At 56.0% G+C, this 12,263-nt stretch overlaps 5 protein-coding genes across 5 annotated transcripts; 3 read left to right on the forward strand and 2 right to left on the reverse strand.

Annotated features, from left to right (window-relative positions):
• Positions 1 to 206: 206 nt before the first annotated feature.
• Positions 207 to 1,719, reverse strand: CH63R_06636 (Nuclear protein snf4; the record flags this gene model as incomplete). Its single annotated transcript, XM_018301611.1, has 4 exons — positions 207 to 868; positions 927 to 1,076; positions 1,134 to 1,257; positions 1,456 to 1,719. The coding sequence occupies 4 exons, from the start codon at positions 1,717 to 1,719 to the stop codon at positions 207 to 209; spliced, it is 1,200 nt and encodes a 399-aa protein (XP_018159461.1).
• A 3,008-nt stretch (positions 1,720 to 4,727) lies between these two features.
• On the forward strand, positions 4,728 to 6,792 carry CH63R_06637 (Vacuolar protein 8; the record flags this gene model as incomplete). The annotated part of the gene is made up of 5 exons (XM_018301612.1): positions 4,728 to 4,916; positions 4,959 to 5,079; positions 5,188 to 5,301; positions 5,357 to 5,602; positions 5,663 to 6,792. The coding sequence occupies 5 exons, from the start codon at positions 4,728 to 4,730 to the stop codon at positions 6,790 to 6,792; spliced, it is 1,800 nt and encodes a 599-aa protein (XP_018159462.1).
• Positions 6,793 to 7,357: 565 nt separating this feature from the next.
• CH63R_06638 (Mitochondrial inner membrane protease subunit) lies at positions 7,358 to 7,907 on the reverse strand (the record flags this gene model as incomplete). The annotated part of the gene is made up of 2 exons (XM_018301613.1): positions 7,358 to 7,534; positions 7,596 to 7,907. The coding sequence occupies 2 exons, from the start codon at positions 7,905 to 7,907 to the stop codon at positions 7,358 to 7,360; spliced, it is 489 nt and encodes a 162-aa protein (XP_018159463.1).
• Positions 7,908 to 8,386: 479 nt separating this feature from the next.
• CH63R_06639 (Translation initiation factor IF-3) lies at positions 8,387 to 9,220 on the forward strand (the record flags this gene model as incomplete). The annotated part of the gene is made up of 1 exon (XM_018301614.1): positions 8,387 to 9,220. The coding sequence occupies one exon, from the start codon at positions 8,387 to 8,389 to the stop codon at positions 9,218 to 9,220; it is 834 nt and encodes a 277-aa protein (XP_018159464.1).
• A 926-nt stretch (positions 9,221 to 10,146) lies between these two features.
• Positions 10,147 to 11,595, forward strand: CH63R_06640 (Initiation factor 2 subunit family protein; the record flags this gene model as incomplete). The annotated part of the gene is made up of 2 exons (XM_018301615.1): positions 10,147 to 10,707; positions 10,765 to 11,595. The coding sequence occupies 2 exons, from the start codon at positions 10,147 to 10,149 to the stop codon at positions 11,593 to 11,595; spliced, it is 1,392 nt and encodes a 463-aa protein (XP_018159465.1).
• Between the last annotated feature and the right edge of the window lie 668 nt (positions 11,596 to 12,263).

Raw genomic sequence — 12,263 nt, forward strand, 5'->3', positions numbered from 1 at the left:
AGGTAACCAACTTCTCCGTAAGCCTCCAGAACCTCTAAAGCGAATAGAATAAAAAAAATGCCGAGATACGCGCACCGTCTGGTATCCCTCCCAGTTACGCCTACGTACGCCTGGCACATGCTCATTACCATGTCTACCGTTTCCCAAGTCATTCCAGCGAGGATCCGTCGCTCTTAGTTCTATGCAATTCCAGTTTTATGCCACCTTCAGGGCCCCTTGATATCATCCTCTTCTCCGTGCAGGAGCACATATTTGAGAATGTCCGACAGGGAAATGACACCCACGAGCCGGTTGTCATCGTCCACCACTATCAGACGATGCACTCTTGACTTGCGAACCGTGTCGAATATCGAGTCGAGTCGGTCCTCAGGACTGCAAGTGTAGATTCCGGGGGAGTCGTCGGGACGCCTGCACAGTGCCTCTCCGACGCTCGAGGACAACTCTTCGTACATGCCGCCCTTGATGCATGGAATGATGTCGACGGCCTCGAAGACGTTGAGGAGACGGTTATGCGCGTCCACGATGGGCACGCAAGAGATGTTCTGCTTTACCATCAGGTCAACCACATTGAGGACCGAGTCGTTCATCTTCGCCGTAGCGAGATTCTTGTAGGAGCCCAGGCCGATCTCCCTGAGAGACTTCTTGAGCAGGACTGTGTTGTGTTCGTTGTTGACGGCGATGAATTTGAGGATTCTGTACTGCGTTATGACGCTGACGACCATCTCGCGGCCGGTTTCGTCGTCGACGTCCACGAGGGGAATTCGGCGCGCGCGGGTCTTGAGCATGCGGCGGCAGGCCTCGTAAAGCGGTCTCATGGGGTTGACGGACACCGTCTCGAGAGGGGAGGCCCCGATGGCCTTTTCGATATCTGTGACTGTGTTGGCGTGCGCCCTCGAGCCCGAGTGTTGCCTTCTTCGGCCACGTACCTCTCAGGCTGCTGAGCCGGAAGTGTTCCAGCTTGTGCATCTCGTCAGGGAACTGACAGTAATATTGTATCACGTTGATATAGTCCGTCGCGGTCAGGAGGCCAGCGAATCTGGAATTGTGCGAATCCCATAACGGCGCGGAAACGATGGCTGTTGCGTAGGGTCAGAATAGAAGGCGCGGCGCATCGAGGCAAACATGACTCGTACCGTTCTGTATGAGAATATTGAGACTCTTCTTGATCAGGAGATCGTTGTCGAGCACGATGAGGCGGAAGGAGAGCGGCAGGACATCGTAGCTGGTTCGAACTTTGAGAAAATCGCGAATGGCTCTCTAGGTAGGCAGGCAAAGTCAGCGACTGCTCGTTGCGATCCAGATGCGACTGCCCCCGCGATAGAGTCGTGGTCGCAGTACAACCCCGCATGCGCTCGCTCCGACGAGACAAAATCGGGCTCGGACACGGGAGTCGGACGGGCGCAAGACGGGCGCATGACGGGCGCGGGGTCATTTCAAAGAGCACGGATAGCTTACCAGACCCTCGATCTGGTCCTTGTCGAGCGGGCTGGGGGGTTTCTCTGGCATTTTGCGGGCAGCAGAGGAAGGTCTCGGGCGAAGGTAGGATGAGGGCGTGACGAAAGGAAGCTCGTGACCATGTGGTCTCGCGATAGACGCAGCGGTGGCGACTACGGGCGGTTGTGGTGGAACGGCACCGCTAGACTGTTGCTGATGCGACGTGGGCATGGAGCCAGGACCGGCATTGTCCTTCGAAGCCGACGAGGAGGAGGGGTCGTCCATTGTGTCGTCGTCGCGCGAGCGAGGGCTAAAGGTGGGTGTGGCCCCTCTAGACGCTGGACTGCGTAATGGTGTGAAGAAAACGGGAGACGGAGACGGACGGGGACGGAGACGGGAGACGGGAGACGGGTGGCAGAGACAATAGACTGGAAGAGAGGTTAGAAAAGACAAGAGAGGAATCCGTGGATCGAGGAATGGACTGGGCTGGACTGGACGGACGCTTTGTGGTGGTGATTTTCCTTTCCGCCGTTCTTTTTTCCCCTCAACGTGCAGCCACTGCAATGAGGTAAGGCAAGAAGCAAGTATTACAGTAGGTACCTACCCAGTCTAGGTGGTAAGTCGTGGGTGGTTGCAGTGTGGCACCTGCAGCGGCGGCACCTATGGGCTACCTAGGTACCTAGGGATGTAGGTACTTACCAACCTGGGTACATAGTCGATAAGACAATAGCAGCAATTAGCATCAATCTAAGCTGTGTCCCTCTTGTCTCACCCGAGAAGCAAGGTACCTACTTGCCTTGTCATCTGTGCCCATCCTTTATCTTGGCTAAAGCAACGGATAGATAAGGATAAACCAAAAGTGTGACTGCGACAGACGTTATTCAACCCCAACCCGATAAGGTACCAAAGCCAAGGGGGGTGGGCGCCGACCGTCTGATTCGAGTTTCTCCCAAGCGCAGTCTGGCGTGTTGGCACTGCGATGGTCAACATAGGTAGTCAACAAGATGCTCATGTTTTGGTAGCACTTGGCACTGCCCCAGCTCAACGTGTGCGGCGGCGTCGACTCAGAGGGAGCGAGCAGACGACGATCGTCCAAAGGTGACTTGTTTTGCCGTCGAAGACGGCAACGGCCTCAACCCCCCTCGATGTGGATGGGTGAAGGTGACAGACGAGGTATCTTCACTATTACTCAAAACCCTCCTTGCCGACATAATCGTCTCCTCCGATCCTGCATGGGTAGTCGTGGTGAGTGCACCCGCAGAGCGAGATGCAGCTGCACACCAGGTGGTCAGACAGCGAGCAGCGACAGCAATGAGTGACCAGAAGCCGTCTTGCTTCGGCTCAAATTTTTGAAGATACAAGTTCTGGGCAAATTTTAGTTTTATTTTGGGGGGGGGGGGGGGTTCCCTCCATGCGAGCATCGTTCCATGATAAATAAATAAAAATTGATTTTTTTATTATTGTTTCCTAATTCTGAGTACATTTAAATACCAGCCTCAATCGCCATCCAAGGTAATGGAAGTGGTCGCCTCTTTGCTTTGCTTGCCAGGTCACCAAGGCATCATCCCTGGCTGTAGTGGATACGGGCGACAGCTCAACGTGGCATGAAAGCGGCCACACTTAGCCTTGCGCTTGGTGACTGGATTCTGAAGAACCTTCTTGCCTCGGCACTGTATTGCTAGTTGCAAGTTATTGAGTCAAGCTTTGGGGACATCAGAGCTGCCTAGAACAGGCGTACAGGTAAGGCGAGCTCGGGTATGTTCGTCTGAAGCTTCTTACTGTCCAAGGTACCGGGGCGCACGCAGCTCGTCATGGCGGGCGGTGTGCGCCGAGGACAGAAGAAGACATCATGTATGATGCGAGACAGTGTGCGCCTTGCTTTGGGCAACATTTCGAGACAAAAGCATTGCCATGAATTGCTGATATGGGGAGAAATTCACGTGAGTTTCAAGCCACAGTGTTGCTAGCATGGCTTGCCTGGAATGCTTTTGCAAGCAATTATCACGGTCTTCTCTACTAGGTAGGTTATGTTATGTTGTGCCTCGGGGTGAAAATGTTCAAAGGGTTACTTACGGAGGGGAAACCTCCGGAGAAGAACGTGAAAGTCGGCAAGTCAGCTTGCGGCGGGTGCAGCGCCCTCGGCATCAGATTACGGAAGCTGCTGGAGGCTCTTTGGGGTTCCATTCCCACATGCGAAGATAGAGAAAAGAGAAGAGGTGGTCTGTGTTCAACTTCCGCTGCTCCTCGAGCTCGAGGTCTTGGATCCCGCGGCAGTGTCGCCCGAGGGAGGAGAACCGAGAAACATGGAAGAGTGGGCCCGGCTTTGGCAGTGTCGGTGTGCTACTAAGTAGATAGGTAGGTAGGCTCCAGAGTGAAGAGTGAGGCGGCAGGTGGATGATGCCGCCCTTCTTTTTAGCAGTGTATTCGTAGGTATTTTCTTCGTCTCGCTGGGCAAAAGTCGCTGGCCAGTCACGTCACGAGTAAAGGCCGGCGACGCTGCAGGTACACTCGATATGTGCCTACTCTTTTTTGGTGCTTGAAGGGCCTCTAAGCCGGAAGGGGTTAGTTGGCAAGACCAAACTCTCCAGTCCCACATTGGGCTCCACGGGCCTCTCTGCTGCTGGTGCTGCTGTGCTGGTGCTGTTTTGTATCTGTACTGTTGCTGCTGCTGATGCTGCTGGCCTCCTGCTGCTGCTGCTGCTGCGGCTGCTGTCTGATGCTCTCTCCCTGACTCTCTCTGCCCGCCCGTCGCATCGGTGAGTTGGTTCCCTCAGGTTCCCCACTCCCTTCCCTGCCCGACCTTCCCTACCACCTCACGCTAGCCTCCTCACACAGCGTGGTCCCAGACTCCCAGTGGCTGCTGCTGCTGCCGCTCCGATTGCAGCTGCGGGTTGCTGCAACCTGATCCTGGGTCGTCAGTGCTCCGCGAGACAACTGGAGCATCCTCCCGTCACCTTTCTTCCCAAAACCTCACTTGACCGACTGTGTCGCCCATCTCCCCGACCGACTTTCGAGACTTCTACCGGCCACCAAAGAACATTATAATTCGCCGGGGCCATCGGCCGCTTACTGATCTCGCTTCTTTCATCACCTCGCTCGACAAAATCGATACTGTTGCCGGTCCGCCGAAACCATCGTGCACTCCGCATCCCTCTTGTCGTCGGGCTGCCACAACGCTCGTGTTGCGAAAGAGCGGATCCCGTCCAAACAAAACAAACCCCGGCTTTCCGATCCGCCCTCTCGACATCGAGTCTTGATACCTTCGCTACTGGCCTTTGTTGCCCACCTCGGCCATGGGAGTCTGCCAATCCTGCTGCGGAGGTACTAGCTTTTCCATTGTGACGCTTTCGGAGCCAGAGCTGACGATGCCCGTACAGGGAGAGCCCGCGACGGGCTCTACGAGCCGGTCCTCGCCGACAGCGAAAGGGAAGCTGTCGCCGACCTTCTCCAGTATCTTGAAAATGTACGCCTCTTCTGACAAGGTCCATCTCGTCGAAAGTGCATGCTGATTGATGCTGTTTCAGCGGGGTGAAACGGACTTCTTTTCAGGCGAACCCCTTCGAGCTCTAAGCACCCTCGTCTTCTCCGAGAACATCGACTTGCAACGAAGTGCAAGTCTGACTTTTGCCGAAATCACAGAGCGAGGTACGTTGGTCTTCTGGATGATGCTTGCAACCTCCAAGCGATGGCAGATGAGCCTCGAGCGGATAGCCTCTACCCACGTCACCTGGTCTTGCTGACGATTCGCTGCAGATGTTCGGGAGGTCGACCGCGACACCCTTGAACCGATCCTGTTTCTCTTGCAAAGTCCCGATATCGAAGTCCAGCGCGCGGCTAGCGCCGCACTAGGAAACCTGGCGGTCAACAGTAGGTTTGCTCTCGCAGACGAGATTGTAGATTGCACACTGACCCTACTTGTCAGCCGAGAATAAGGTTTTGATTGTTCAGCTCGGCGGCCTCACGCCGCTCATCAGGCAGATGCTATCGCCAAATGTCGAAGTGCAGTGCAACGCAGTCGGGTGCATCACGAACCTGGCCACACATGAGGAGAACAAAGCCAAGATCGCCCGGTCTGGCGCGTTAGGCCCTCTAACAAGGTTGGCCAAGTCGAGGGACATGCGCGTTCAGAGGAACGCAACGGGAGCCTTGCTCAACATGACACACTCGGGTATGTTTCTTGCTCAACAATGCGACCGTTGGGAGATGCGACGCTGACCCAGAATGGCAGACGAGAACCGTCAGCAGCTCGTTAACGCCGGAGCCATCCCCGTTCTCGTCCAGCTTCTCTCCTCGTCCGACGTTGATGTCCAGTACTACTGCACGACGGCTCTCAGCAATATTGCTGTCGATGCTAACAACCGCCGCAAGCTCGCTCAGACCGAATCCAAACTCGTCTCCTCCCTCGTTACTCTCATGGATTCCTCGTCACCCAAGGTCCAGTGCCAGGCGGCGCTCGCGCTCCGTAACCTGGCCTCCGACGAGAAGTACCAGCTGGATATCGTGCGAGCAAACGGCCTCGCCCCATTGCTTCGACTTCTTTCGTCGTCCTACTTGCCCCTGATTCTTTCCGCCGTGGCATGCATACGAAATATCTCCATCCACCCCTTGAACGAGTCTCCTATAATCGAAGCCGGTTTCCTGAAACCGCTGGTCGACCTTCTGGGGTCTACCGAGAACGAGGAAATCCAATGCCACGCCATCTCAACCCTTAGGAACCTGGCTGCCAGCTCCGACCGCAACAAAGCCCTTGTCCTAGATGCTGGCGCCGTGCAGAAGTGCAAGCAGCTGGTGCTCGATGTGCCCGTCACAGTCCAATCCGAGATGACGGCTGCGATTGCGGTTCTCGCTCTTAGTGACGAGCTCAAGTCCCATTTGCTGAACCTCGGAGTCTTTGAGGTTTTAATCCCTCTCACGCATTCTCCCAGCATCGAAGTACAGGGCAACAGTGCTGCGGCTCTTGGCAACCTTTCCTCGAAGGGTATGTGGAACTTTGGTCCCTTTACGTCCCATGCTAATGCAGTTTCAGTCGGCGATTACGCGGTCTTTGTTCAAGATTGGAAGGAGCCCAACGGTGGCATCCACGGTTACCTCTCGAGATTCCTCCAGAGCGGCGATGCGACGTTCCAGCACATAGCAATCTGGACTCTGCTCCAGCTGCTCGAGTCAGAGGACAAGAACCTTATTCAGCTGATCGGACAGGCGCAAGACATTGTCGACCAGATCAAGGAGATTGCCAACCGCCAAATCGAGCCCGACAACGAATTCGAAGACGATGACGAGGGCGAGGTCGTGAATCTGGCACAGCGGTGCCTGGAGCTGCTCGGCCAGAGCGGCTCCAAGACTCACATTGAGGGCTAAGGACGAGCGCTATGCTACTACACACGGATCTCGCTTCATTATTTTGTTCACCAAATTCCCTTCCGGGGTACTACAGCAGGACCAAGGGGCTTGGAGGCTTGGGTTGGTGGTGTTTTCGGCGTTGATCAGCATGCAGAATGAGATTCGGTCGGTACGTTGAGTGTATATTTCGGCGTGAAGGCATTTTGAAGGAGCGTTTTATTTTAGCGTGCCAGTCTCCTGACGGACGATTACGACGCCGTCTGAGGGCACGGGCTAGTTTTCTCTTTACAGAGACGACCTGGACCTCTTTGCTTTGTATCAAGCATCGTGGCTCGTTCGTCGGGTCATACGTGTCTCATATCACTCGGCCTCCTGCTAGGCTTAATGAGCCTTTACCTGGCGCCCTTGGCCCCCCTACCCATTGTAATTAGGACCAGACCTTTAAAAGACCAGAGAAACAACTCACAATCTGTGACAATTCAGCTTGTGATTGGCCAAAGTCGTCTTGTTGCCTGTCGCTTTCCGTCTTGCATGGAATGTGCGTGGCCCATGCTGTTATGCCACCGAGCCATACAAGTCCTCTTCACCTCCTGCCCTCTCCGAAATCGCGGAGTCCGTTGTTCATCCACGATCCGGGTATAGGCAATGGCTTGGCCACCACCTTACCTCTAACGAGAGCCAACGGTACAGGCCCGAACATCCGCGAGTCTCTAGAGGCCTCGAGATTGTCACCGACCAGCCAGCAGTGTCCTTGAGGAATCTATTTCATCTACTTTCAGCAAGAAAGACCTCACAAGATGATGTTGGTCATCTGCCCTTACCTGGATCATCTGGTGCCTCTCCGAGTCGGGGCTGTGAATCAAGACATAGTCGCCCGGCATGCCCAGCACACGCTTGATGCCGTCGGACTCTGGGAAGATGGGGATCTTGTAGTGGACCAGGTCGCCGACCTTGACATTGCGGCCGTAGCGATATCGTTTGTCCGTGAGGGGATAATCACCAGTGACCTCGAAAGTCGGGAGCATGGAAGGGCCGGACGCGGGCGCAGAGTGGTAACCGTATTCGACGAAGACGTGGCCGAGCGCCAAGGTCTTGCCCACGTTCAGGGCCAGGCGGAAGGGGTTTCCCGCCATTGTTGACGGAGCGTCTGCATCCGCAATGACGGATGGCTACGTGCAGCAGGTTAGTCAGGTAGGCTGCTGGGAAACCTTTTTTGTTCGGAAGGGCTCCGTTTATAAGGCGAGTGAGTGACTGTGAGGAACGGGATGGCGGGTGATGTGACGTGTGGATCCGGCCCCGTGTGAGGTTCCCGCTGGGTGACCCAAGAGCTTGGACCGAAAGCTCGTCGCATTGCACGACCTGATTGGTAGGAGAGCTGCCGTCCCGGGTCCCACAAGTGTTCCCTGCTTGAGATTGCTTGCTTGCTTGCTTGCTTGCTTGTCTCTGCTCCTCAATTTTCTGCAACTTACCTAACTTACCAAGACAATCAACTACAACCGCACTGCCTCCCAGAAGGGCAAACATTTGATTAACGACAACGAGATAGACCGTCCTGCGACTTGAACGAAGCACTGAAACACACCTGTCGCAAGTTGCATCGTCATCATCCACCATGAGGGTCACACGATGCCTGTACAACAACAGCAGAACGGCCCTGTATAGGGTCTTCGTCTCGCCCTTTGAAAAGGCGGAAGTGTTGTCTCGAAGAAGCGCTCTCTCCTTCCCTGACACTAGAACACTACCGCCAGTATCGACTTCCCCCGCGCAATCTTTCGCCCGTTACGCCTCCCTCATCCCCCGATCCCGAAAGCCGAATAATTCGACGGCATCTAAACCCAGCGCCGCCGCCAAGCCGGGACAGCTTCCTGCCGACATGATGATCCGCGACCGTCAGGTCCTGGTCGTCGACGAGAACAACAAGCTCACGGGACCGCACGAGACCCGCCGAGTGCTCCAGTCGCTCGACCCGGAGACGCAGTCTCTGCGGATGGTCTCGCGTCCGGGGCCGAACCCGGCGCCGGACCAGCCGCGGTTCGCCATTTGCCGCGTTGTCGACAAGCGTGTCGAAAAGGAGCGCGAGAAGGTGCAGGAGAAGGCCAGGAAGGAGACGGCGCGCAAGCTGGCGCGTTTCAAGGTGCTGGAGCTCAACTGGGCCATCGCGCCGCACGACCTCGGCCACCGCATGAAGCAGATGAAGGGGTTCCTGGAGAAGGGCTACAAGGTCGAGGTGCTCTTTGCGAAGAAGAAGGGCAGCAGGAGGGCGACGCGGGATGAGGCGGAGGCGCTCGTGCAGGCGGTGAGGGATGCCGTCGCCGAAGTCGGGGGCGCCAAGGAGTGGAAGGAGTCGGAGGGGGAGCCCCTCAAGGTCTTCAAGCTTCATCTGGACGCGCCGGCGGCGGCGAAGGCCCCTGCGGTTGCCACGTCCGAGGGTTCCTCGGCGAACTGATCGTCGAGTCCATGGTCAGTCGAGCTGTGCTCAGCCTGGCACCGGGGGGAAAGCCTGAAGGATTTGCGGAGACAAAATGTGTCAAAGCCTCCATTTGGTAGACTTGGTCTGTATACTAGAGGTATCCTGAATAAGTTGTATAGTGGACTTGCCCACTATTTGATCTAAACTCGGGATCTGTACAAGGCTTTGCTTGAAAAACGTCTACTCTTCTCGCGCTGAACCAGGTTTTGAATTGCAGCAAGATGGCAATGTCCCTGCATGGCGTTGGCGAATTGCATTGAGTCACTCCTTATGCATGTAGCTTCAATAACTTCGGCATATAGGAAGGCTTTGGCTTATTCAGTGGCTTCCAGAGGTACCTCTGTTCTCCTATCTTACCTAGTTATATCACCAATGGGCTCTAAGGCTTGAAGTAGTAGATGACCCTGATCAAGGTCAGGCAGTTGGGAACTGGCTTTGATGTTGTTTAATAGAAGCAACATGTCTAATCATCGAGAGCAAGGCTGCCATTGATTTCAACGCCATCTGGAAGAAAAAATTGCTTTTTCCAGCAGAGCTGATTGTTGCTGCTGCTGCTGTTGTCGCTTGCGGCTGTCGTTGAGCAGTGATTGGCAGCCACAGTTGGGACGTCATTCCCCGCAAGATGCAGTTAAGCTTTAGCGAGCTTTTAGCGCGGGGCATCCATCGCATCGTAATCCCGCCGCAAACCCCTGTGACTCAAACCCCCCAAAACTTCTCAGCCTCTCCAAGCCCAATTAAAGAAACTCCAATCGACCACTGCTGTCTACTGCCATTCACTGCCATTCACAGTGTAAAGAAAGCTCCAGACCGCGGAATAATCAGTCAGAATACAACGCCCTCCACTGAAATCGGCTGATCATTTTTTCACGATTACCGTGGGAACTCCTACAGCAGAACACATCATGGCTACGGAAACGCCAAACACCGCGCCGCCCCCGGCTGCTACAAGCATTCCTGACGACAAGAAGACCCAACAACCCCAGAAGAAGGAAGACAAGGCGCAGAAGAAGGATGCAGCTGCTACGTCTGAGGGAGGAGAGAAGAAGCTTTCTGGAGCTGAGCTGAAGGCAAAGGCAAAGGCTGAGAAGGCGGCAAGAAGAGCAAAGGCCAAGGAGGCGCAACCCGCACCACCTCCCAGCCAGGGAAGCTCCCAGCAGGGCGGAGCAGGAGACGGCAAGGGAGGGAAGGCGAAACCCAGACAGGATGGTCCCCAGGGGTCTGGTCAAGCTGGCGGTCCAAGGGGCGGTCCGGCGGCCAAGGCCGTGCCGCTCGCTACTCCTAAGGACAACAAGCCGAAGGTCCCCGAGTGCTTCAGTCACCTGTCTATCGCTAAGAGGTTACACATGACGGAAGCTGATAAGGATGTCCACCCGGCTGTTTTGGTTTTGGGTCAGCAGATGGGTGCATTTGCAATCAACGACAGCACCACGAGATTAGAGGCGACTCTGTTGGCGTTCAAGAAGGTCAGTCTCACCGCTGTCGTACCCAGCAAACGAACATGGTTCTGACATGACGACTAGGTGATCGATTCCTACACGACGCCCCCGGGCAACACGTTCTCGCGCCACTTCACATCACACGTCCTGAACCCGCAGATCGAGTATCTCTCGGCGTGCCGGCCCATGTGCTTCTCCATGGGTAACGCCGTCCGCTGGCTCAAGCTTCAGGTCAGCAAGATCGACATCGACCTGCCCGACTTCGAGGCCAAGAAGCTCCTGAGCGAGTCCGTCGACAACTTCATTCGCGAGCGCATCACCCTCGCAGATTTCGTCATCGTCAAGACCGCCGCTGACAGCATCGAGGAAGGCGAGGTCGTGCTGACCTACGCCTACCACCCGCTCGTCGAGCGCGCCCTGCGCCAGGCCCGCGCCGACGGCAAGCGCTTCTCCGTAGTCGTCGTCGACGACCCGTTCGAGAACACGGGCCGCGACCTCGCCAAGCGCCTGCGCGATCTACCGGGCCGCGATGGCGGCCTCGAGGTCGCCTACTGCCCGGACCTGAGCGCTATGCGCGACCACCTCCGCGAGACATCGCGCGTGCTTGTCGGCGCCGAGGCCATGTTTAGTAACGGTGCCATGTACGCCCGTGCCGGCACGAGCGACATCGCCATCGCGGCGGCGGACCAGGGCGTCCGCGTCGTAGCCCTCAGCGAGACCATCAACTTTACTGAGAGGGTCGCCATGGACTCGCTGACGTATAACGAGATCGACCCGGAGCAGAACACCGAGGAAGGGTTCCGGCTGCTGTTCGACACCACGCGCGACCGTCACATCTCGGTCGTGGTCACGGAGCTGGGCATCACATCGCCTGTGTCTGTGCCGGCGATTCTCAGGAAGTTGGAGGAGTTGTAACCGGGCGGCTGGAAGGCAGTGCGAGGGCATGACAAAACTAGAGGCATGATATTCGGGATGGGAGGGAGCGCATGATGTCGTTTGCCTCTTGGAGGATCTGGGGGCACTGGCGATAGAGACTTTGTCGTTTCCCTTGAGCTCTAGATAGATACCAAGTTCATACTGGCTCAGGGAGGGGGGGAGAGAGAGAGAGAGAGTTGCATCATAGACTGGCTCTTGACGAATTCATCACACCCACGTCTATGGCTTTTGTTTTTCGCGGCGGCGGCAAGTGATCAAACGCAAGCTGCGCTTGCGCTGGACGTACCCTTTTCAGCAGCCCGCTACTCTTAACGTCATCCATCGTCAACACCGCCAATGCATGTATCCTATCCGCCGGGTGCGTATACTGCTGTGCTTGGCCCAGCCGGCGTTGCATCATGGGAAGAGCACCGTATCCTTCATGCCCTGACCCGTCCTGACAAGTTAATCACCAAGGGAGTTGATAGCTTTCACGGCGTCAATTGAACCCTTCTAAATCTCCTCGCAAACGCAATTTGTACATTGGGGGAATCTGCTTCCTCGCGCCTCGCGGGGGGGTGTTCCCGATTGGCGACTCCCCTTGAACAGCCCTCCTCCCCTCGAAGGCGCTGTGCGGCGTGATCTTCTCCTTTTGTTCTTCTGTCCCT

The sequence above is a fragment of the Colletotrichum higginsianum genome, chromosome 4 (assembly GCF_001672515.1).
Source record: "Colletotrichum higginsianum IMI 349063 chromosome 4, whole genome shotgun sequence".
In the NCBI taxonomy this organism is placed as follows: Eukaryota; Fungi; Ascomycota; class Sordariomycetes; order Glomerellales; family Glomerellaceae; genus Colletotrichum; species Colletotrichum higginsianum.